General features: G+C 41.0%; 1 protein-coding gene across 1 annotated transcript in view; it reads left to right on the top strand.

Moving 5' to 3' along the window:
* Window positions 1–27,130, top strand: part of GALK2 (galactokinase 2) — a 612,555-nt gene that overhangs the window by 266,437 nt on the left and 318,988 nt on the right. Inside the window, exon 6 of the mRNA XM_044076364.1 lies at window positions 26,044–26,142. Within this exon, the coding sequence (XP_043932299.1) occupies window positions 26,044–26,142 (99 nt within the window). The remainder of the gene's footprint in view (window positions 1–26,043; window positions 26,143–27,130) is intronic.

The raw sequence follows: 27,130 nt of genomic DNA on the forward strand, positions 1-27,130 counted from the left end.
GCTGAACAGGGTGTTTATGAATGCATTTCCACCTGCTCATATTATTTTTCACCTTCTGGCAAAATTTTAGAACAGCACACCAAAACTAATCCTTATAGCCCAATGAACGCTGGAGAGGTCATATTTGCCCCCTCATTAACCTGCTGTAGTTAATATGGTCTCAGGGACAGATGAAGTTCACTTGCCTGGAAGGACGACCTTCACCTTAGAACTTAGTTATTCCATTGATTTCAGTTCCCCCCTCATGATCTTCATGTAAGTATTACAAGGTGCTAGAAGCTGCACAAATGTCTTCAGCCAGTACTACTTTTAATATTCAGTGAAAAAGATTCTCTGCTGGGAATCTTCTTCTCTTTCAGCTGTTCCCATTAGGGGTTGCCACAGTGGATCATCTGTTTCCATTTCTTCCTGTCCTCTGCATCTTGCTCTGTCACACCAACCACCTGCATGTCCTCTGTCACCACATCCATAAACCTAGGCCTTTCTCTTTTCCTCTTACCTGGAAGCTCCATCCTTAGCATCCTTTTTCCAATATGCCCAGCATCCCTCCTCAGCACATGTCCAAAGCCATGCAATCTCGCCTCTCTCGCTTTGTCTCCAGACCGTCCAACCTGAGCTGACCCTCTAATATACTGATTCCTAATCCTGTCCACCCTCGTCACACCCAGTGCAAATCTTAACATCTTTAACTCTGCCACATCCAGCTCTGACTCTTGCCTTTTTGTCAATGCCACCATCTCCAACCCATATAATATAGCTGGTCTCACTACCCTCTTGTAGACCTTCCCTTTCACTCTTACTGGTACCCATCTATCACAAATCACTCCTGACACTCTTCTCCACCCATTCCACCCTGCCTGTACTCTCTTCTTCACCTCTCTTCCACACTCACCATTACTCTGAACTGTTGATCCCAAGTACTTAAACTCATCCACCTTCGCCAGCTCTACTCCCTGCATCCTCACCATTCCTCCACCCTCCCTCTCATTCACACACACATATTCTGTCTTAATCCTACTGACCTTCATTCCTCTCCTCTCTAGAACATATCTTCATCTCTCCAGGGTCTCCTCAACCTGGTCCCTACTCTCACTACAGATCACAATGTCATCTGCAAACATCATAGTCCACTCCTGTCTGATCTCGTCTGTCAACCTGTCCATCACCACTGCAGATAAGAAAGGGCTGATCCTTAATGTAATCCCATCTCCACCTTAAACACATCCATCACTCCCACTGCAGACCCCACCACTGTCACACTACCCTCATACATATTGTTCCTTCATTCAGTGCTTTTGCCAACATCTGTCTAATTTTTTTTTAACTTCTTTATCATTAAGGCCATATTTTGGCTCAGTGCTTTTCCATAATAGCCTAGAAAAGTAAAAGCCTGTCAGTCATAAAAATTGAGGTCTCAGGGTGGGAAGAATTTTTGAATGGAAAATTAAGCAGTGTCTTATGCCGAGTTTTAAACTGAGCTATTCAGTTTGAAAAAAGAACATATACGTATATATAATTCCACCTTGAGAAATGAATTTCCAACAAACTTTCTTGCCCTCCCTTTGAGTCTGCTGGCCTGCTAGCTCAGTAGACCTCAGATTGTTGCCATGAAAATGCTGCTAACACCTCTACTTGAAACAAAATTTATAACTTCAGGCTGTTATGTGTAAGGAGCTGGATCCACTTTCTAATTTCAAAATACTGAAATATCGAATTTCAGTATTTCGAGCCCAGAAACTCGGAAGTACAAAACATCGAATCCGTACAATATTGTAGTACAGAATACCGTACATAGTTAACCCAAGCACCGTAACCCAATAAATAGCACTGTATCCCTTTAATTAGCTATATGTAGTACTCAAAAACATGGCTGATATGATGCTTCACCCACCGGGAACTCAAGGAGCTGTATAAAAAACAACGGTATCCCAAAAACATAGAGGTTCTAATCATAGAAGGATACATCTACCACCTGGAATGGACCATAAACCTAAGAAAATACTGGTGCTGCAAATGGAAATCAGCAATGAAATGTAAAGGCATGGCTATAGCTATGACTTTACCTGCTGGTAAGCAACTTGTAAAGAGTTTCTCACAGTCATGCTTGTGATCCTTGTGAAATTGAGAGATACTCACTCTGTGGTAAGTTGAAGCACAGGGCTGCAGTATCCCGAGATACACCCTGCCTGTTAGTGCAAGATGCCTTAGTGTCCACATCTATTGATGTTCTACCCAGTTTACTATCACGTAAAGTTCTGCTTCAACAGGTGGGAAGACTGCGGAGGAAAGACAGCAGGCTACCAGCCAATCAAAATATTACTTTACAAAGTTTAAATATACAGGATTACCTTAAATAAGCTGGGCTATTTCTAGAGAAACATGTTGTAGATGATTCAAATGTCAATATCGTAATAGTGTTTACAACAACAGACAACCTCCAGGATCTCAGTACAGCCACAGTGTAGCCCATAGATGGGAACTTTTTTTTTAATAAAGGAGTGATATGCCACCAGTTATACAGCATACACTGTCTCGAAAGGTACGGAGGCTACACTAAATCAGTGCCAATGCTTTATTGCTTAATGACAAAAAAGTCTCTGGAAGCATATAATGCTATACTGCATTGCATATTCCATATGCTAGCTGGACAAGGGTTTGAGACATCATTAAAGTATATATTGTGCAATTTTGAGATCGCCACAATAAAAAGTATAAGGTTGTCTTTTTCGTTTCTGCAGAAACATATGGGGAAAGGTGCAGCAGTTAGGCTTAGCCTCCTTGTACAATTCAAACATGTCATTTCAGCTGTTGGTTAAGTGTTTGATCGCACTTGCATTTCTGCCTGAACTAGAGGTGGTATCTGTTTTCCACTCACTTTGAGAGAAATTCCCTATGGAAGACAAAGATCTCATTAAGTATTTCTTGGACTGGTACGTCCTGGGGAGAGTATGGAAATTCACTACCTGAACCATGTCCTTTTGTAGGCTCCCTCCTCCTTTTCCCTGTAAAGTTTTGAAATATCTCTGACCTTAATTCCCTATTCCTACCTCGCACCCAAAACTCGGTGGAAGCTTGGCACCATAGGTTGGTGTCTGTTAGGCGCCAAGGCAACAGATCTCTCAGTGTTAATGACTAATCTAGCGAGAGAACAGGATAGGGTGGGGGAACTAAGGCCACAGATAGCTACTGGATGTCTGCCATCATCAAAGTGACAACGTGTACTTAGGAGAAGTGGCTAGTTCGAAACTGTCTAAAAACAATAAACATGCATATTCCAGCATGGACTTCTTAAAAGCTATAGCTAGAGTTTTACAACTGTGAGAAATGGGTTATGGAACATGTTCATAATCAGCGCTTGTCACCGAGCTGCAAGTTTGGGTGGATTATTGGTTAGAGATATGCACAACCTGGTTCTGCAAGAGTTGGTGGGATAAAAACAAACATTGCATATTGAACTTTCGATATTTTGAAACTTCAATATAGTGACTTTCGATATTCTAATAATGCGATGTTTAGCACTTCTGGGTTTCTGGTCTCAAAATGCTGAAATTCGATATTTCAGTATTTCGAGATTAGAAACTGGATCTGTAAGGAGCTATATTTGGTTTTCTATGGCCAGGTTCAATATTCATGTAGTTTATTAGAATGCAAGATTGTACAACTGATTTTATCAACAGTATAATTTCAAGTGCATAACACTGGATGCTTTTTATCAGTTTATACTTAACTACAGTTTGGCTGAGATATGGAGTAAATAATGCTTAACAAAATGAGTACGTGGTGTTAAGATCCTCACAAAGAATGCTCTTTCTTATGTGTTATTAGCTGCTTAACATAGCCATACTGTAATAACCTGTAGATCAGTAATGTTTCCCTTTTCTAGTTTCCCCCTCGTTGTATGTGACTTTTTTTCCTTCTTGCACCTTAAGCTCCCTATCTTACTGATCACGTCATCAGATGGAGAATTCATCCAGGCAGCAGTCACTGAGTTTTAACTAGCCTAATCCCTGGAGACTCTCAACCATCTGTCAGACCCTTTCACTGCATGCACCAAATGTTATCTGTAGCATGCAGATAATCTACTTGGTAGATGCACATGCATGTGCCCTTTGCACTGCCTGCTGCTACACCCGTCTTCCCCTGGATACCAATGGTGCAGCAGATTGACTGCCTTCTTCTTAGTAAGATGGAACTGGCATTGGTCTCGCCTCCCCCTGTAGCTCCTCCAGCACCCAAATCACTGTTCAGTCCTGCATTTTTACATCACAGTGAGGGCTTTATTGCTCTCTGCATCACACAGGCAGCTTGCATGTCAGAGAACTTGTTCAGTGACATGCCTTTGCCCTTGATATGATTCTGTCAAAAGATTAATTTTACATTGCAAAGGGTTTATGAAACTCTTACAGTCTTATCTGAGATTATCTGTCCATCGTCTACAGGTTCTTCCTTAGAGACCAGGCCATACTTTTAACCCCTGAGGTTCTCTGTCCATCTTCCTGTCTTCTTCCTTGAAGATTAATACTTGGAGAAACACATTTTTCCACACCATAGATGTTGTTAGATTCTTACTGCTAGATACAGTCTTATTTGAAAAGGTTCCATAGCTATATAAGGCAGACCATTTGTCTTGTTTTTTCCTGAAACAGAAGGTTCTCCAGTGGCCAAACCCACTTTACCCAAATGGCCTGTATGCTGTATAATTGCCTGCCATCAGCAGGCTAATCATTCTCTTGCTTGAGTGTCATTCCAGTAGAACTGCAGATAGTAGTGTATGCTGTGGATTGTATTCATGACTGATATTTTTACAGTGAACCCTTGGTTGTCTTTTCATGCATTTACAAATCATTGTGATCTGGCTCTTCTCTTGTAAGTGAGGTTTATTTTTTTCTCATCCTATTTTCTATATTGAGATTCCCACCTCCTGCCTCCCTTATCAGTTCAGTGAACTAGCTTGCATTCTCCAACAGCAAGATAGAATCTTGTGCTAACTGACTGAAGCATTTACTCTGTACCAAGTCTTTTCTCTGGTTTACTGCTTCCCTTTTCACTCACAACTAATGAGGGCAAACTATGGGGCTTATTGTGTATTGTCTTATCTACCCCTGTATATCCCATATTTCACTTGCAGAGGCTAACAGCCACCTTACTTTTTTTTGTGCTTTGTCACTTCTTTACCAATGTACTTTTCCTTGTGTATTTATTTAGCCTTTAGCCTCTTTAATATCCTGTTTTGCATTATTTTCTGCTCTGACACATTTTATGTTTTTTTTTTTTTTTTTTTGTTCTTGTTATCGGTAAGCTAAGTTTGATCATTTCTATGTGTTTTTGCTCCTGTGTGTGCTCAACCATTAAGCCTCCTCCAACTGGGGATGTCTCATTTGTTCTCTTACTTGGAAATTTTACTCGGAATCAGAAAGAGTGGTGATCATACAGGCAGCCATGAGGATGCTTTATGCATTCACTGGCATCTAATAATGAGGATGTTTGTAATGGTCTAATCCCATGGAGGGAACATTGCAATCCTCATCATCGCAGAGGCTTGCAGTGCCTTTCCCATGTGAAATAATGCTTCTGCATACCTGCATTGAAGGCTAGTTCAAGGCAGCAACTTGGTGAACCTAACTCACACCCCCAAGTTGCACATTCACATTGTCAGCCCTCATCTAAAGGATGATGGCAGTGTACAGTCACCTCTGTCCTGTCCTCTCCCCATAGTGGACGCAAGTACCTTTCCTTGTCAGTTCTCTCAGGTGCTCATACCACTAATTAATGTTAAGTCACCTGGGCCATAGTCACATTACATCATCAGAGGAGAAGTTGTCTTTTGAATTATGTTTGCTAACTTATTAGAATCTCTTGTTTTTATGTTTACAATTTACATTTGTTTATTTGATTTACAGTTGCTTATAACTTAATGGTTTTCAGTTTGCTGACATATATCTGTTTGCAAGTCTTGGCTTGCAGTTTATGTCATGGAGTCTTGTCTAATAGTTCATTTTGAAGTAATTTCATTGTATAAGATTTTGTTTCTGATTTATAGTTTGCACTTAGAAACACAAGGAATAATCTTAGAAGTGAACTAGGCTTAGTATTTTTTCAGAAAGCTGTGACTGTCGAAGTGATAATTTAAGGTAAGCTGCAATTTTGCTACGTGTTTGTAGGGTAGGGGACTTGTAAATTATTCTTTCCTGTTATGTTTACCAAAATCAGTTTCATTTTTTTCATTTCATTTCTAAACTTCAGGTGAGAAATGACTGCTTAAAAAATGTGAATTAGACTCCAGTGTGATATGCCATGTCATAGTTTTCAGAAACTGTAAATTAAGTAATAATTTTTAATGTCTTACTCTTAAGTTACCATTAACTTGTCACCTGATTGGAATTTGGATAGCAGATCACACTGAAGTACATTTGATTTAAGAAAGACCTCGAGTATTAAAAATGTATATCTATACAAATAATAGAAAAGGAAAAAAGTGAAGCATCCAAGAACTGGAGAGCGAGCAAGGATCAGGTCAGGATGGGCGGTAAGAGTGAGATACAGATAGGTGATGTGATTAGCATGTGGGGCAGCATATGGGAGACAGAGATGGCAGTGCTTTTGATAACTAAAGAGAGGAAGAGTAGAGTGGGACTGAAGAGTAGGTAGTAAAGAGGAAGGGATGGGAAAGGTAAGGAGGACAAAGGCAGAGAACAAGAAAGCATATACTGTCAAGAAGTATAGGCAAGTGGGGTAGCATCGAGTAAAGTGAAAGGAGAATGTGGGGGATGCAGCCATGTAAGAAAGGGCAAAGAGAAGAAATCCCAGGGGAGGAACAGGTGCATAAAGCAGTGTCCTGTGATGAAGAGGAGACAGACCTGCAGTTGACAATGCAGGAACTAACAGAACAAGATCAGGAACAAAGTAGCAGGTAGTAGCATTCCGCTATATTGAAGGAGCAGAAGGATGAAAGGACAGAACAGTGGAAAGAGTTTATATGAAGTGTGTAAGTGGAAGGATCAGATACTTCACAGAGAGTGTGACAGCCAGTATAGACAGTGAGGAGAACAAGTTAGTGGAACTGTAACGGGAAAGATTGCTGATTACAGGAGTAGGTGCATGGGGCAGGAAGTCAAAGAGGTGTGGGCCAGTGTTAGGAAGACGAGGAGATTTTTCTGATTCAAGACTGACACAAGGACATTAAGGATCTTGGCAAGGGAAACAGGGGATACCTGTTTAAGATGAAACTGATCTCTGCACTCAAACCTGGCAAGACGTAGGCAGACCTAGCAAAGGGGGTCACTAAAGGGATGAGAGTGGATGTATGTTGTTGATCATGTGGATACCAATGACCTTCCTGTGATGTAAACAGAGGTAGTAACAAGCATTCTCATAACTGCTGACTGTTAGCATTCATCGCACTGACGATGGTGGGGATTAGGGAATATAATGACTGGATGCATCAGTGGACAGTGGAGGATACCTTGGGACTGGTAAGAGGATATGGGTAGAACTGTTAGAGAAATGAAGTCTGTGCTTGGGACAGACGGGCCCCATCGTAACCCCCAGATAGATAGTGATGCTCAGAATTGGGTTAGAAAGGTGCATCTCAATAATTGTACATTTAAAATAGGCGAGGAAATGGAGGGTATGTTGCAGATACAGAAGAGGGGCAGGTGCTGAGACATTAGAAGGAGTGGAGTGACTCAGAACAGGCATGGTTAGTATTGCTTTTGCAGCGCAGGAAGTCTAGGTAAGAAAATGGGGCGCTACAAGCAGTGTTGCAGGACGGGGGGTGTAGATTGCTGGTATCATAGAAACATGGACCACCAGCAAGAGGGGATTGGTGCATGGAGGTGCCTAGATATTTTTTGTTCAAGAATGACAGAGAAGGAAGTGAAGGAGGTGGACTAGTGAGGTACATAAGGGAGAGCATCAAATATGGGGTCAGAGAGTAAGAGGAGCACAGCCCATGAAGCGAGCAAGGAATATGTCAAGGTCAGAACCTAGGGTAAGACTTGTGGCTGTTAAGGTGGAAGAAGGTGATAGATGCTGGTGGACTGATGCTGTGTACTGGCCCCTAGGGTAGAAAAGTGTAAGACTGGAGTAAAGATAAAGGAGTAGGGTATGAGGATGAGGAAGAGGCTTATAGCCAGAGTAAATATGAATTTTCCAGCAGTAGACTGGTAGAATCTAAAATCCATGGTAGTTGAGGAGTGGGAGTTAACTGAAGTCGTTGATCATGGGAGGGAGGGGGGGTTCATTTAACTAATGCAGGATGTACTAGAAAAGATAGAGTTCTGGCTGTGGTTGTAACCAAGATGAGGTAAGGAATGATAGATAACAGTGCCATTAGTTAGCAGTGATTATGCTGCTGTGTGGTGGGCAAGCATGGGATTAGACAAGCCGGAGCAGTTAATTGAAGTTGTAGCTTGGTTAAAATAAGTAAGTCAGGAAGTCCAGATGAAATTATTTAATCCAAAAACAGGTGCAGTTGTGCAACCAAACACAAATTGACTTTGCCAGATTTCACTTTAATGAATGCTGACAGCACCATCATTACATTTCCTAGCAGCTTGCACCCGGCCACCCCCTTCACCTTGCCCAGGCTACAGGTCTAGTGACAATGAAAAATGGAGAATATTCAACATGTAACTACATCTTTCTGTATACTGTAAAAGAAATGTTGCCCTTGGTTAGTGGAAAAAATTCCCCTTCTGTTCTAATGATACACAGTAGTTTCATCACACTTTCCAAGAAATGGTCAAACAGCTCTGAGGTAAAAACGAGATGCACAGCCTAGATGGAACAACAGAAGTCTTGTGAAAGGCTATACTTTTAGCTGTGTATAAGAAACTATGTTTCAGTTCCCTTAAGGCAGTCTGCATTAATAATAACAATCAGGGTGTTCTGGAGGTGTGATATAGGTTCAAATGGATCCATCAAGAACCAACTCTATAAAAATCAACCTGCCAAACATTGGTGTATGCATATAATACAAAAGCTGAAACTAGACATTTAAAAAAAGCTGTTACATGTAGCAGATGGGCATAACATCTTATGATAATAGCACTTCTCATATTATGTATAAATGTGAATGGTTTCACAGACATATACATGAAAGAAAGTGTTAGTGAACTATATTAAAAATGCAGAATGCAAATAGCTATGCTGCAGGAGACAAGTTTGGAAAAAAAACTAACGTAAATTTGGTAAAGAAAGGATTTCAGGATAATTATTCAGTGGAATATCTGGGACAAATAAAAATGGGAGTACTTATATTAATAGTCATTGGAGCTCCAGTAGTCATAGAAGAGGGAAAAGAAGATAATAATTGTAGATGTGTAGTAATAAGGGTCTACTGGCAAGGGAGGAGCATTATGCTGGCATGTATTTATATTTCACTTAAAACTGCTACAATTGTGCTTAAGAATATTCTGGGAGAAAGGGGGTAGATTTTTGAAGAAATTTATTGAAATATTTGATATGGAAGATGTAAATTTAGTAGCAGGATTTTGAAGAGAATTTGCATATTATTCCCCCAAGGTACAAAAACTGGGCTAAGCTAGTCAGACATTACACAGGAACATGCTCATTTAATTGAAAGTTTTTATATGCATCCTATAACTATTTCAGATCAAGCACCAATAATTAAAATAAAAAGGCAGAGTAATGAAATAAAAATGAGACACTGGTGTCCCCCACCCATTTGTTAAAAAAAGAGAGGGATTTAAAGAAAGGGCAGTGGAAATTATTCAGGAGTTATTAGAGAAGATCGAAATTTTACTGAAAATATAACTAGAGACTAGGGTAAAATTAAAGTGGAGTTTAAAAGCAGGGTGTAAATAAAATAAAAAGAGATATGTTTAAGAAGTAACAAGAATTATTTAGAAGGACTGACGGAGGTTAAAGTATTGCAGAATAGGGGGGATGTCACAGAACAAGAGGAGGCACAACTGCTAAAGAGAAAATAAGGTACTAACTCGAGAATATGCATGAGTTTAGAAAGACTGCTGTTAAGCAACTGTTTTTGATGATAACTCCAGAGCACAAAAACTTAGCGCAACGGCTCAAGCGACTGAAAGTAGGAGGGGTTGTTGCCAAGCTTAGGGAAAATAACCAGAGATCCCATAGATATGTTAGAATTATTTCAGAAATGTAATGAAATATAAAGCAGAGAAATGTGGAAATCAAGAAAAAGTGCAAATGGAAATGTTTATAGAAGAATTAAATATGCCAAGGTTAGAGGTAGATGAGGCTCGCCTACCAACAGTTAGAATAGGAGGAGGTAAGATAAAAGGAAGATGTATAACCAATCTACAGGAAAAACCCCAGGCATAGATGGTATTTCTGTGGAAGTCTGGAAGCTTGGAGGGAAGAAAGTAATAAAGATCTGGAAGGTTTGTTTAGCAGTATTTTCAAAGGAGGAAGAGCACTAACATCCTGGAAGAAAGCAGTGGTGGCTATAATACCTAAATATGGTAAAAACCCATCAGATCCAACTTCATACAATGTCATTTCAATTTTTTAGAAATTGATTGATGTCAAGTGATACTAGTCTTGTATTTATTTGTTTTTTGATCAGACCACTTTTTAATCAGTCTTGACTGACTATAGTCACGTGTGTTTACATATATATTTTTAGATGCTATACATGTGTTAGGTTCATAGGTTCATAGGTAAGTACTAAGCTAACTGCCCTTGCGAGTCATTTTAAGCCTAGCCAATTATCCCTTGTGAGACTCAAACCCTGCACCTTGTGTTTGTAAATCAAACACCTTAACTATTAGATGTAATGGGATCCTATCTCGCCTACATTCATGACAGATGGGTTCGGAGCCGATCCATCGGCTCCGACTCGGCAACTTATATACTAGCACGAAGTCTCTCATTGGCTGGGCTATACCCTATCCCAGGATGCACCACACCTGCTTCCCCAGATCTCGTTTGCCGCTTTACTAGCTGGACGTGGTCTCGACTTGGCTGGAGCTAAGTGATTTATCTTTACCTTTATTGGTCTTTGACCTTGGGGTTTCTTGTCAGATATTAACCAAACAGCTGTTTTAACAGCTTCTTTATCCTATTTTTGAAGGTTTGAGTGCTAAGTGTTGTCTGGTACTTGTTCCTTTTGTTGTCGGGCAAGGCCCGTTTAAGTTAGAGGGCCTTGCCCTATCCTAGTGTAGTTTTAGTTAAAAGGCTTTTGCTACTATTAATTTAATTCCTTTGTGTTTTTGTACCTCCAAGCCCGTTTAAATTAGAGGGCTTTGGCCTTGGTATTTTGTCAGTTGTTTGTGAGGTAAATTCTACTGTGTCTCTTTCAGTTGGCTATTTTTCTTATAGTGCTTATTTTGTGGTGAACTCTATTTCTTTAGCTACCTGTATTATGTCTAAAGAACAGAAGTCAGGGTTTAAAAATGCACTCGGTGCAGTTATAAAATGTCCATAACAGACAGCCATTCTATTTGTGTTTATTGTTTGGGACATTTACAAGAGACTTGTAGCGTATGTCATGCCTTTTCTGCTAGAGTTCTTCAAGGCGTAAGAACAAGCTCATTTTAAAAGGGCTTATTAAACCTCCCTTTGAGGAAGCTTTGAATCCTCCTGTTGCTTCCAAAAGAAAAGATCGACGTCGGCTCGACCCCGTCGTCCCGCGACTTCTAAAAGAAAAGTTGACCTCTTCTTCCTTGGCTCCACTGACTTGGGGCCGAGTCGAAGAGTCTGCCTCGATACCTCCTACTTGGTTCCATTGTCTTGAGCCGCAAGTTGGAGTATCGAGGTGAATCACCTCCATCGGCTCCAATGGCTTTGGAGCCGTGGAAATGTGCAGCTCAGACTCTTCCCCTCGGCTCGAAGAAAAAGGCTTCTCGGCGCCGATAGTGATCCATGAGTTGGTGGAGTCGGCGCCGACAGTATTGGAGTTGGGGGTCCCCTTCTCCCTTGGAGCCGAGAGGAAAGTCTTCTCGAGTGTCTACCTCTAAATCCTCGAGACTATCTGATTCGGACCTGGATAGGGTTTTACAGAGGCTCTTCCAATCTCCAGTATTTGCTAAAATGGTCTCGGCTCCAGCACAGTTTGCTTCGAGCCGATCCCTCCTACACTCTTGATTCCTCCTCCAACCTCTTCTGAGTTGTTGGAGGTGGTGGTGGAGCAATGTGGAGCCATACGGTCGGAGCAGAGACCCTATCAGGCCTTACCATGCTTCCTACCCTGTCCTCCGGTTCAGGGTTTGGCACCGACCTCTACAGCCGGGCCCGAGGGAATACTTTGGGATTAGGTGCTTGGTGTGCCTAGTCTTCCCTCGAGCATCGGCTGCTGGAATTCCCAGTGCCATCGTGGCCTCTAGACCAGTGACTTCCTTGGATTCTGGAGGTCCGCCTTTGAGGCCATGAGGAGGCTGGCCATGCCTTGCCGGTTCAGCTAGACTCTACCTCACCGTCCCTAGATTTGGAGACTGGTGCCTCTGTTGCGTTGCAGCCCCGGCAGCGGGGCTCCAGGGCCTGAGGATACCCCATCGGGGGTTCCCTTCTTCCGGGTGGTCCATCCGAACCTCCACGGAAGAAATTGTGCAAGAGGAAGCACGTGACTCCCAAGATGAGTCTATTACATCGGATACTGACCTCGATGACGCTGAAGGGTCCCCAAATCATCTTCGGATGATATCTCCTTCTCAGATATCTTGGAGATTCTGAGACAGAGAGGTGACTGGCAAGCCAAAACCCTTCAACTGAGGAGTCAGTCTTCCTCAAGGCCTTTGGAGCCCAGCCTCCCGCCTCCTGGGTGTCTCCGCCTTTGATGAACTCCTTGATGTGGTTTCTCGAAGGGTGTGGGAACACCCTGATTCCGTGGAACGGTGCCTGCGAGGCCTAACAAATTCTTGTCAGCTCCCCCCCAGAAAGAATTTCTCACTAAGGGAGTACCGGTAGATGCTTTGGTGGTGGCTTCTGCCACACAGCAGGACGTGGCAGAGGCTTCGACGTCTATTCATCCTCCTAATAAGGATCCTAGGAGTATGGATAGGTGCGGAAATACCCTGTCCTCAGCGGCTTACGGTCGCTGAATTATTTATGTCATTTTACGAGGCTCCAAAGGGATCTTCTCAAAGAGCTAAATGACTCCCTTGTTGGTAATCTACCTGAAGCGCTGGCCTCGACTGTTGGTGCACAGATGATTACTCTTTCTTCTATTGTTAACTCGTCCATGAGGCTCATCTGGAACAGGCGTTGCCCTTAGGAGACAAGCCTGGTTACGCTTCACACGGAGGCCTTCAAGTCTTCCTTCCCGGCCTTTGATGATGGGTCATCTTTGTTTGGACCCAAGGTGAAGGTCACGTTAACTGGGTGCGGGCAGGAGGGCATGCCTTTGATTGCCGTTGTCGTTATTCCGCTCCCTCCAGGCCTTATCCCAAGGCTGGGAGAGGAGGGAAAATGTGGTTCAAAATCCCAAAGTCTTTCTCTACTCCACCCAGTGATTCCCCTCCAGAGGCGGACGCCGCCCCAGAGGTGGCAGAGGCCCCGTAACTCTGGAGACCGATTCCTTTCGTGGTTCTTCATACAACCAGCGTTCCTGAGTGGTTGCCCGACTGTGCAACTCCGAGCCAGTCGGGGGCGCATCCACAAGCTTGGGAATCCATTACAAGCGATCAGTGGGTGCTTAGCATTATCACCGGAGGATATGTCATCCCTTTCAGCAACCCCTTTCTTTAAGGGAAATCCCGGACGTGCCACCCAGTCAGGGATCAGGCAGCATTAGAAATTTCAAAGCTGCTAGAAAAAGAGCCATCCAGCCTGTCCCCACTGACCAGATCGGATCAGGAACTTACTCAAAATTATTTTGGTGCCAAAAGACAGGGGACTTCAGGCCCATTTTGGACCTCAGTGCATTGAATCGTTTCGTCAAGAAGTCCAAATTCAATGGTCACTCTTCAATCTATTCTTCCTTTGCTGGAAAAAGATGCATGGATGTGCTCAGTAGATCTCCAGGACGCTTACTATCATATTCCCATAGCTCAAGAGTCCAGGAGACATTTACGCTAGCCAGTCATTTCCAATTCCGAGCACTGCCCTTTGGTCTCACCACAGCCCCCAGGGTGTTCACCAAGTGTCTGGCAGTGGTAACTGCTCACCTGAGAAGTCTGGGATTCCAGGTGTTTCCTTATCTAGACGACTGGCTCCTTACAGCCACCTCCGAGCATCTACTTCTTCAAGCGCTCAGAGCCACATTCACCTTGGGCCGTTTTTTGGGGATCACATTCAATTTGCAAAAATCTGTACTACAGCCTTCTCAGCATATTACTTTCATAGGCGCAGACTTAGACGTTGCCACTGTGACCACGGACGCCTCCCAGGTAGGGTGGGGGGGTCATTACCTGGACCGGTCGGTCCAAGGCACATGGCAGATCCAGGAAACACATTTGCATATCAATGTCCTGGAGATGAGAGCGGTACTATTGGTACTCCAAGCTCTCCATCACGCTCTCCCGCAGGGCCCAATTGCGATCCTATCCGACAACATGTCGGTAGTATGGTACATAAACAAGCAAGGGGGTACCAGGTCTTACCCACTATGCAGAGAAGCCATGAGACTTTGGCACTGGGCGGTAACTACCAACCGCTTTCTAATGGCAATGCACATACCGGGGAAGTCCAATGTGATTGCGGACAGATTAAGCAGGACCATTCTCTTGCCCCACGAGTGGTCCCTCAATCAGAGTATAGCTGCGAAAATCTTCGACAGATGGGGTCTTCCTTGCTGCGATCTGTTTGCCAGCCCCCACAATGCGAAATGCACAGAGTTCTTCACACTGTTCCCTTCCCAGGGACAGATTCCCAGGGACGCTCTGACCCACAGTTGGCCCTCCGGTCTTCTCTACGCCTTCCCTCCGTTTCCCCTCCTACCGAGGGTGATACAGAAGGCCATTTACATGGAGAGTGAGATGATTCTGATTGCCCCGCACTGGCCTCGTCAAGTTTGGTTCCCTTTCCTACAGAGGCATGCGATAGAAGGTCCATGGTTTCTGGATCCGGTGCCAGACCTGTTGACTCATCAGTCAGGACGGCTTCATCCGTCTCTCAGGTCCCTGAAGTTGGCAGCATGGTTACTCCACTTCCATCCTTAGTCCGATAATGCTCTCTCGGATGTGGTCCACATTCTGTCTTCTTCCCATAAACCTTCCACCATCAAACTTTATTCCAGTAAATGGAAAGGTTTGCCTTCTGGGCTCAAGAACGAGGTATTGATCCTCTCACTGCTCCAGTATCGGAGGTTCTGAATTTTCTGGCCTTCCTGTTTCAGTCGGGATCTTCAGTTTCTACCATTAAGGTTCAACTAGCGGCAATCTCTAATTTTCATGCTTCATTTGAACCTTCATTGATGTCTCACAAACTTTGTAAGGCGTTCCTTAAAGGGGCTTGGCTCCTTAGGCCCCTTTATCTCATCCTGTTCCTCCTTGGGATTTGAATATGGTTCTTGCTGCCCTAACTGCCCGTCCTTTCGAACCAGCTGCTACTTCTGATTTAAAATTTCTGTCTTGGAAAACAGCCTTTTTAGTAGCCATAACATCTGCTAGACGAGTTTCAGAACTTCAAGCTCTCTGTTCTGATCCTCCCTATTTGATTTTTCACAAACATAGAGTTTCATTGAAATTGAACCCTGCATTTATTCCAAAGGTGGCCTCTTCTTTCTGTTTGCAACAAACCATAGAACTCCCTGTGTTTTTCCCAGAATTTTCTAATAGCATAGAATATACTTTGCATCAATTGGACGTACATAGATAGTTACGTTTTTATTTGGATAGAACCGCTCAAACGTGAAAATCAAATCAATTGTTTGTCTCTTTTGCAGCGAACAAATTGGGTCAACCAGTATCAAAAGCCTCCATATCAAAATGGATTAAAGATTGTATCACTTTTGTTTATTCACAGGCCAAAGATCCCTTTCCAGTCAAGGCTCATTCTACCAGGGCAATGGCTACTTGGTAGCTTTTTCCAAGTTATCCTTTGATGATATTTGTGCTGCGGCAACCTGGACTTCTCCGCACACTTTTATTTCTCATTACAAATTGGATGTGGTTTCGAGGCAGAGCTTCCTTTGGTTCCACGGTTCTCAGGAGTGTGTTCCAATGAGCCACCCGGGATGTAGGTAGGGACGCTGTCCCATCTGTCATGAATGAGATAGGATCCCATTACATCTTTTAGTTATGTACTTACCATAACTTTGGTTGTATGGGATCCATCCATTCATAAGTACCCACCCTCCTTCCCCCTGCCTTTTGGATTTAGAGGAGCTGTAGTCACTTTTTTCTTGGCGTTCTTTCTTGAAGAACTTTAGTTGGTTATAGTGACTTATAGTGTCTCTGTGTTTACATGGGTGTATGAAAGCGAACAAACAAGATCTGGGGAAGCAGGTGTGGTGCATCCTGGGATAGGGTATAGCCCAGCCAATGAGAGACTTCGTGCTAGTATATAAGTTGCCGAGTCGGAGCCGATGGATCGGCTCCGAACCCATCTGTCATGAATGTAGGCGAGATGGATCCCATACATCCAAAGTTATGGTAAGTACATAACTAAAAGGCCACCCTCCCATCCCCTATTAATGCGTTTCATATTTAGGTAGCTCAATATATTTATTATTATTATTATTTTCTTTAAATAGAATGCCTTCTTAGTTCTATTTTATTAATGTATATATGTCTTTTTTGCATTCTTGATTTTACTTAGCGCTTTAAGTAATTGATTTTTGTTACAATGTGATTGGTTCTTTTTTAATTGATGTTGCTATATCTATGGATGTTAATTTATTTTATGTAGACGGTCTGATGAAGCAGATGTGAAAGCGCTTACACTTTATTTTATGTTTGTTCAATTAAAATGGCTTTTTTTATACCTCTTGGCAGAGTTTTATTCCGCTGGTATTCGTTTAAAGTATCATGATTATAAAGTGTTTATATCTATAAAGACTGAAAGAATGACAAAGGTGATGCCAAAATTGATAGATATGGATCAATGTGGTGTTGTGGAGGGCAGGCAAACATTTGACAACATAAACAGAACAATGATGATACAGAGGGAAGGAGAATATAAGAAATTACCACTGTTGATAGTGGGTCTTAATGCTTAGAAAGCATTTGACAGAGTAGGTTGGGATTTTATGAGTAGGGCAATGGAAGCATTTACATTGCCTGATAAAATTATAAGGTTGATTAGGACAATATATGAGGGACTGGAGGCAAAAATTAAAGTGTGTGTGTGGGGGTTCCTCTCTGATAAGTTTTCTTTGAGCAGAGAAAACAAGCAAGGGGTATCCTCTTTCCCCTTTGTATTTGTGTTATATTTAGAACCACTGGAAGAAAATAAGGGCCTCAGAAATTTAAATATATAATTGGTATAGTAGTCAAGAAAAAATTGGCTTTATTTTTTTGCAGATATTATTTTATATCTGATAAAACAAGAAAAGGACATTTCAGTGTTTTGGAACATTCTGAGACAGTTTCAAGTCTTTGTGGGATACAAAATTAATGAAGATAAAACAAAGGCAGTAGCTATAAACTGTGTACACACACATGAATTGGTTCAGCAGTACCCATATTTATGTGGACATGATAAAATGGAATACTTAGGAGTACAGATTAAAAAGATTCTGTTTTTGGCAGCTAAGGATATGTGGGAAGAGACTAAACAAAAGATAATACAAAAATAAAAAATCTGAAGCTCTGCTTTATGGATATGGATAGCAAGATAGAAGTAAGGAAAATGTATTTAGTTCCTTTAGTTTTAAACATAGGTGTCAGGCACATTTTCATCAACCAGAAGAGAAGCTGTGGAAAGAAATTAATGAAGAGTTGAAGGATTTTATATGAGAGGGGAAGAGTGCAAGAGTCAGGTGGGATAAGTTGACCCTTCCAATAGAACAAGGCAGTTTGGGATTACCTGATTTGAAGGGGTATTTCAGAGCTACACAGTTAAGGCTCCTGTACATAGCACAAGCAGAAAGCTATAATTCAAAGTGGAAAGGGATGATGCTTAAATTAGGGAAGCTAAAGAAACAAGAAGAGACTGGGATTTTGGATGCAGATCTTAAAGGAGAATAACATTAACCATGCAGAATATTATATTCATAAAGTAGCAGAAAGTATTCAAAGAACTAAACCAACATGGAGATGGAGATTTTGCCAATAGGAATGATTGCATTTAGGGGTACAGAGAATAGGCAAGAGGGGTCTGGAATTCACTGGAGAAAACTGACAAAGGAACCAAGGTATTAAGAGCGAATAATTAGAGATGGAATGGTAATAGAATGGAAAGAGGCCAATAATTCATTTGTAGAGCAGGCTAGAGATTACCTTCCCTATTAAGGACTGACATCAGAGTATAAGCAAAAAGAAAGAAATAGGGGCATCCTAAGCACTGTCAGAGTTTTTAGTAGAATCTAAACAGAAGGTGCTGTTAAAAAGGGTTGATTAGTAGGTCATATAAAATATTGTATAATAAATATAGGAATCAATCAGAGGAGGTTAGAAAGGATTAGGAAGAGAGATTGGATAAGCAATTCACAAAGAAACAGTGGGGGATATATGTATGGCTTCAAAATATGCAACAAAGTCTAAAAGATTTAGGATCTTTGCTTGGAAGTGTTCGCATAGGTATCTTTATACCCCCCAGCAGACTAAAGAATTTTTGCTCAGGTAGATTGCAAATGTTGGAGGTGCGATGGGGAAGAAAGGCAATTGGAAACATATTCATATGTTATAGTTACATATCCCGCTACACTAATGACTGCACCTCTAAGGACCCCTCTGTCAAACTTATTAAATACACAGAGTATACAGCTATCATCGGGCTCATCAGGAATGTTGATGAGTCTGCATACAGATGGGAGGTTGAGCAGCTGGCCCTTTGGTGTAGTCAGCATAATCTGGAACTGAACACCCTTAAAACTGTGGAGACGACAGTGGACTTTAGGAGTGGTACCACAATGTTATACCCCCTCTTTATATTTAATACTGCAGTGCCAGTTGTGGAATCCTTTAAGTTTTTGGGATTTATAGTCTCACGGAACTTGAAGTGGGAGACCAATGTAAGGTCTTTCATAAAAAAGGCACAACAGCAAATGTACTTTCTGTGACAGCTGAGAAAGTTCAGCCTCCCACAGGAACTGTTGATTCAGTTCTTTACAGCAGTCATCCATAACAGTGTGGTTTGGATCTCTGTCTAGTCATGACAAAAGTAGGTCACATTGAATAGTCAGGTCTGCCAAAAGTATCATTGGTGCTAATTTGCCCACCTTACAGGACCTGTACTCTTCCAGAGTCATGAAAAGGGTGGGAAAATCATCAGTGATCCTTCACATCCAAGCCACCATCGTTTTGAACTATTGCCATCAGCCAGCTGTTATAGCTTAATATGCACCAAAACTAGCAGGTATAAGAACAGTTTTTTTCCCGCAAAAGGCCATCAAGTTCATAAATGGTTAACTCAGCTTATTAGGCTTAGGGTATTCTTCTTCACAAGCCTCCGAGGATTCTGCAGTATTGTTTACATATTGTTAATAATTGCTTCTTTCAGAGTTTTCAGCATTTCTTACACTGAGTTGCACTTTGTACCTAATATGTATATGTATATTTATTTTTTGTCTTGTTCTTAATAGTTGCATGTATGTCATTTGTCTTGTTCTTAATAGTTGTATGTATGTCATATATGTAATTCATACTTGGAGAGTCACTGAAACTGGAGTCCGATTCCTTGTATGCGTGTATACTTGGCCAATAAATTATTCTGATTTTTTGGGAGTGTGATGAGTTGTCAAACTTTAAAAATTTCACTGCAGACTGCTGTCACAGAAATATGGGATGAGCAAATATGTGTAACTAAGGAAATGTTTTTTTTGAGCTATGATACAGAATTGGAATTGCCTACACATAGTAAGGCCTTGCTTACTTTAGTTCTGGTGGCTGCCAAAAAAGCAATTATTAGAAAATGGAAATCAAAGTCCAAACCAACTGTACTAGAAGTTGTGAATATAGTAACGGAGATGAAACAACTGTAAGTGGGATCTTTAGAAAAATGTAGAAGCAAATTACATAGAAAACATGGAAATTGTGGGATCAGTACATGCAGAATGATGTTTTGGAGGAGGAATGAGGTTTAACGAAGGCAGGAGTTGAATGAACTTTGTAATGTTTGACTGATAATGGCTAGATAGATTATAAGTGATGTGTAACACTTGGAACTGAAAATTTGTCAATATGGTTTGTTTTCATTTATCTAAATGTATGGTTGCCTATGTCGTAAGTTGATATTTTTTGAACAATAAGCATCTTTATTTATTTTATCTTTATTAAATTGATAATAATAAACTATTATTACTAATAATCTATTTGGGTGCAAAATACCCACCCTGTCCCAGTGGACTGTACTCCTTCTGAGAAGATGCACCACCTCTGACTGTGAAGTTGCTACAAACTGCCCTTCCAACAAACCTTATCAACTATAACTGCCCTTTGCTGTCATGTATGTATTATAGACCCCCCCAAAAATAATAACTCCTTTCTGTACACTAATTTCTCACTGAGAAATTAATGGAAAATGTAAGAACAGTAACATTTTGCTATTTCAGCTTGTGTTTGGTAAACACATAAGGCTGCCCCCAACAAGTGTTAACCATATAGGTAGTAGCCATATATATGTAATAACTATATATATATATTTATATATATATATTTATATATATATATATATATATATATATATATATATATATATATATATATAACATCTCTGGTGCTTCATGGTGAGGAAAGTGAAAGAAAAAAGAAAACTACTACAGTAATGTAGTAATTTCAGTATGTTGCTCAGGAACACATATACTCACCCATAAACATACAGAGTGCCTTTCGGAGATTCACTGCATTGAGCTAAAGTACTGCACAGTTGAGAGACTAGGGCTTACTGCAGTAAAAACAAAAAATAATTTTGCCCATGCTGTCCTTAACATTGCTAGTGCTATCCGTGCTCTCCTGATTTGTCTTCTCTCATAGAAGCAGGCTCCTTTCCCTCCATGAAAGCATGCAAGCACTGTGGAATAAAGGAAGTAATGCACCCTTCATCCTAAAAATGAGCTGCAGATATTTTTATAAAACAATTTCTCAGCTACATCATCTAGCAATAGACAATGTTTAAATCCTCTTCCTTTTCAGAGCTGTGGCACCACCCTGTCTAGAATTCCAGCCAAGCACAATGCTTATATATGCATACTGGACCTAATAGAAAACATTCTAAGCCCGCGGGTCTGGTCTGAATCAACAGTCAGCAGTTACTCAAGAAAAAAAAAACTTACGATTGTAACTTGGCTTCTTTATGACTCTTTAACTTGTTGGATGATGCACCCAAGCCGAACTTATACTCAGGCTTGAAGCAAGCTCAAGCCGGCTCTGGTTTGCCCACTTCTGTTTTGTGTGTGTGTGTGTGTGTGTGTGTGTTTAAGAATTTTATGATAAATTGTTGGAGAGGTTAAAGGTAAATTGGGGTTCTGGATAAAACTGAAGGAGTAAAGATGCTATGTGACTAGGTCAGGGATGTAGTGCTCATGCCTGTAGACTGGGGTATGTGGCAGAGGGATAAAAAGATAAAGCCGGTATGCTACACAAGAAAGTGAAGCAAAAGATAAAATACAAAAGACTGGATATGCAAGAGGTGGGTTGGGGAGTAGGTAGAAGGCACAGTGCAAGTAGGCTAACTGAAGAGCAGAAAAGGCACAAGCTGAAAGGGAGTTGGAAAGAGTTGAGTGGGAGGAAGATCTTCTTTAGGTGCTTAGCTTAAATAAGGAAGTGAGGCATAGACTTGGCCAGGGTAAGTAAAGATGGGAAGGAGATCAAGGAACAGGTACTAAATGAATAACTTGTTTCATTATTTACAAAGAAAAGTAAATGCAGTTGCCATGTTGGCAGGTGCAGTGACCAGATGTAAACAGTCCTCATGGATATTGCTACTGTGCTAGCAGATCTCCTGACCATGGTTTTCAGCAAATCACCGATCACTGTGGAAATGCCTGAGGGCTGGAAGGCAGAACTGTGGTACCATTATACAAGGGGGCAGTAGGAAATATCCAGAGAGCGTATAGGCCTATCATCCTAACAGCTGTAGTAGGGAAAGTCATGGAGAAAATCCTGAAGAAAAGTCTGTTTGCTTTCCTAAAGGACAACAGTCTCTGGGAGAACAACCAACATGGGTGTTTGGTCAGGACGAGCTGGTAGTCAAATTGGATCCAATTTTGTAACTAAGTTACAGATGAACTTTACAGGGGAATACCAGTAGATGTAGTCTTTCTGGACCTTGCTTAAGACTTTGACTCAGTCCCATAAAGAAGATTGATAGGAAAACTGAAAAGATTGGACATAACCACAAGACTAAGGGGCTGGATAGCTTTATTGTTGAATGGTAGGACACAGAGCAATGTGCTGGCTGGGACAATCTCAGAAATTAGGAAAGTGACTTGGTATTGTAGGGGTCTGTCCTTGTTCCAGTAATTTTCAGTATATTTGTGTCCGGCATAGCTGATGGAATAAAAAGAGGATCAACACCTTTTCTGGTGACACAAAGGTAGGTGCAACAATGGAGGACTGGGGAAAGAGACTGCTGAAGTATTTAGGTTAAGCAAGTGGGCAAAAGAGTGGCAGTTAAGGTACACTTCTGACGAATACAATGTGTTTCACTTCAGCCACAACAACATCGGTGTGAAGTGTTAGCTGGCAGAGTGGAACTGAATGCAGCAAACCTAGAAAAGGATGTAGGTGTTGAGATGCTCTGTGAATCACTGAGAGCAGAATGAGAGGGCAGTAGTAGCAGTAAACAGAATGCTAGGCTGTATCCTCTGGAGAATAGATTCCAGAAGCAAAGATGTAATGCCACAGTTCTGAGGGCCATATAAGGGCAGGAAGATCAGGCTGATGGAAATAATGTAGGGAAACGCTACAGTGAGGCCTCTGAGAGGAAGGGGAAGAAATGTGACCAGAGACTAGTGGAACTAGAACTCTTCTCATATAAGACCAGAAAAGACAGGGGAGGCATTGTGATATCTGTGCACAAGATCACATCAGGGAAAATGAAAGTCATTTTGTAGAGGAAGGACAGAGAGCAGAGGAGGCAGAGACAGTGGATTGTGTCTACTCTCTGGATCTCTTGAATGTACTTTTTCGCAAAGAAAGTTGTGGACCCATGGAATAGACAGCCAAAATTGGTGCTGGAAAGTGAATTCACAAAGGCATTCAAGAGGGCAAAGGACAGGGATAAGTTAAGGATGGAGGGGATTTAAAATGTGTAGACACTTAAAAGGCCAAACTAGATGGCCTTATTCTTTTGTTCTACCTTGAAGCAATTATAGTACAATGTGTTTTGTTTGCAGGTCTGATGAATTTCAAATTATAGTCGTGTTGATTTACTTTTTTTCCTTGCTGCTGCTGCGATACTTCCAAGCATTCCATCTTCTGTCAGGCCACCCCTTTTATCTTTGTATTTTTTTTTAGATCTGACTTTGTAAGTAGCATTTTTAGCTGACTTACAATGGGGTGACATCGACATAGGTAAACTTAATTCATTCTTATGCTTGTTTTTCTGGCAGTTTTTCCTTTTGAGTAAACTTAGAAGCTGATACTGCTGTGAAAGCATTTTTTTTCTGCAGGGGGAAGCATTAAAATCTTTTGGTGAGATCTTAAGGACTTGGGTTAATTCTGTTTCATTTCTTCCTTCTAAGCTGTATTGTGTTTTTGTGGAGATTTTCTTTATAATGTTAATTACATGACACCAGGTGGAGGTATTTTTTAGGTCTCTTTCAGTTCATGCTGTACGACTGGAATACTGAGGAAAAAACATGGGCAGATTAATGGATCATAGAAAGTACAAGCTGCACCATGTAGAAGTTAATACTATGTAGATGTTGATAGGCAACAATGTTTCTAATTAGATCCAAAGATCACAACAAAGGTGACCAGCTCTCGGCTTCCTTTCCCCTTAATGGATTAGGCCAAAAAGAGTCCAATGTCACCTTGTCTAGGTGGCTTTTTTTACACTAATGTTTTCTGCTGTGACAAGTATAACATAAATTTGCAGGGCAGACCCAAGGGGCATACTGCAAGAGTGGTGGCTACCTCCTTGGCAAATTTTCCAATCTTCACTATACCGCAATCTCACTATACCAGTTCACTGAACGGCATTTTTTTATGTAAAATGCTGTTTGTTGAACTGACTCTTTGAACATGTAATATAGACCCTAAAAAAATAACATACACTCCCCTTACTGTTTCTTACTGGTAGTAGGTTAAATTGTTGTATGATGAGGAGCTTACTCAGTGGATGGGGATTTTCTATTAATGGCCCACATGATTTGTGCTGTTTCATCTCTGAAGCCCATTCCTGGCAGATGGCACCTCTTTCCTTATATAAGTATGTGTATTTATCCTGGATATGAAGTCTAAGCTATACTGGTGATGTACATCAAATATATGGGAGGAGTGGTTGTATATTTTTATGGTGTACTCTGTATTAGTTCCTTTTTGAAAAGAAGTGGAAGATATATGTCAGAATGTCTGGGGTGAAGTAATACTTCAAGTTCCACTTTAAATTAATTGGTTAACCTTTATGGGAACATATTTGTGTTTCACAGGCTAGATTGCTTTAGATATTCTTATAATTGTTAATAAATTAATTACAATGGTATTGAAGGGATTGGACAACTACCCCCCCCCCCATACTATATGTAGTAAGCTGACTGTCCCTGCTTCGGACATTTTATCCTATAGACATGTCTGTGAATATCAACAAACAGGCTTCTTGTGTGTGGCCACAGTGGTTCTGCGCTAAGCATTGTCACCTCACAGCAAGAGCTTCTCTGGTTCGATTCTCAGCCAGGGTGCCTTCTGTGCAGAGTCTGCATGTCCTCCCTGCAGTCATATGGGTTTTCTCCGGGTTCTATGGTTTCCTCCCTCATTCCAAAGTCATGCAGTAGGTGGATTGGACACTCTAAATTGACTGTAGGTAAGTGTTTGTGCACAGGTGAGTAGTGCGAATGAACTACCACGACAGGGCTAGCCACCCAGCGGTGTAAACCTTGGCTCGAGATGATTGTCACTGAGGAAGGGTAACCCTGACCCAGTGCAAAATGGGAACAGTGGTTGAGGATGGATCAACAAACAGGCTTATTCTAAAGTGGTTGTACTGTGGAATTACATGCAATTGATTTTAATTGCTTGCAGGCATTGAATAAAGAATTCCATGTCACCACTGCAAGCCTTGATATTATATGTCCTGTATTTGTGAAAAATAGGTTTTGAGTTCAGCATTTAAACAATGAATTATGAAACTTGCTGCTTCACTTCAAAAGTAGCTCCTTTGCCCATGCTAATTATATATGCAAATACCAAAGTCACTGTACCTCAGCATAGGGGGAATTTTCCTAGGTACTGTAACCTTGGACTTTAACTTACATTAGCTGCAATTGTCTTAGAGTTCCAGGGACTGTAGCAAACACCCTTGGAATTGTAATGGAGAGATGTTTATCTGAATGTGTTCTTTCAGTGCATTTTAATGTCATCATGTGTATTTGCCACTGTTATCTTGTCTGTGCCAAACTGGAGCCCCTTTTCTATCTGATGTTTCATGTTTTGCTGTATTTTCCATCGCTTAACCTTTCCCCTCTTAGTTTTTTTCTGTTTAAATAGATTAAAAAAGAAAAAACAAGAAAAACAACCCAGAATTCTGGCATAGTGCATTCTTTAATTTCACCATTTGCCAACTGCAAAGAGGAAGAATGTTTCACAGGCACCTCATTTCTCATAGATTTTATGAATAATGTTAAGACACCTAGTGCAGCTAACTTATTTCATAAAGATCACCTTCCTTAGTGGCAATAGAGTTTAGTTATAATGCATTCCATTTGTCTGCCCTGTGTAGCAAAGTGTTTTTTCTGAGTTTGCATTTCTTGGTAATAGGGCGGAGAAAACACCATGCGTATGTTCCTGTATGACTGAAGGTCATTCTACTGTACTGTTTATTGACTGGTCTCTTTGTTATTTTTAGTTGGAACTCGCAGATATATGTGCAAGATGTGAGCATTATGTTGGCACAGAAGGAGGAGGCATGGACCAGTCCATCTCATTTCTTGCAGAAGAAGGAACTGTAAGCATCTTAAGTATTCATTCTATTTGCAGTCATTTTAAACTTACTTAGAGTCACAGGTACATAAAAATTCCATAACACCATATGTTTATCAAAGTATAATTGTTTATTGTATCATCTTGTTTACTTAAGGCTTTGAACAATAATATTTTACATCTTTTATTAAATTGCTTTTTTTTTATATTCTTTTACCATTTATCTTTATGCAAAGGTAAGTTTACAAACAGGCGGAATCTCTGCCTGTTTTTATTTATTTATTTATTCATAATTTACTTTTTTTCAACTAGTCATTAGCTAGTCAGACAAGGTTATTTTTCATTTCTTTCACTGAACTCACATAAAACAAACCATAGTGGGTCTGCGTGTTTAGTTTGATCTGAATTTTGGATGGTATTTCTCAATAAAATTGCTGTCTTCCGCTGCATAAACAAGAGGTAATGTTTGCCAGACTGTACAGGAAAATAAGATGCTCTGTTGTTTTGCTGCAGTATGCTGTTCCAGGAAGCTATTGATCCTTGTGTTTGTTCTGCCTATGTTTTGGAGAAGCAGTCAGTTTTTCAGCTGCCCTTTATCTGCTACTGGAAAATTTTCTTGAACAAAAATTTAAACAGCATTGTATGATGTCCTTCTATTCCCATGTTGCAGTATTCATAACATGAGATTCCCTGCCTAGGTGACCCTAATGTCCAGCCAGTATACAAAATACTTTTACTACTGCAAATTACGTGGAATGTTGCATCCACATGTACCATCCTCAGAACTTCTCTGCCGCGAGTCCAAACACCATCTTCTCTCGTTTGTCTGATCACCTAGTGGTTGCTATTTTCATATGTGCCCCGTTAGGGATTTTTCTTGTGTTCATATTTTGCTACTGCATGTTTTTTTCAGGTTTATGTCACCCAAGAAAGGCAAGTGTCATTGTTGGAAGACAGATTCCACATAAAGATAAACACGACTAGTGTCTGTTCTGCACACGATTACAAGGCGT

The sequence above is a fragment of the Protopterus annectens genome, chromosome 7.part0, assembly GCF_019279795.1.
Source record: "Protopterus annectens isolate FY-2018-M chromosome 7.part0, PAN1.0, whole genome shotgun sequence".
Classification (NCBI taxonomy): domain Eukaryota; kingdom Metazoa; phylum Chordata; order Ceratodontiformes; family Protopteridae; genus Protopterus; species Protopterus annectens.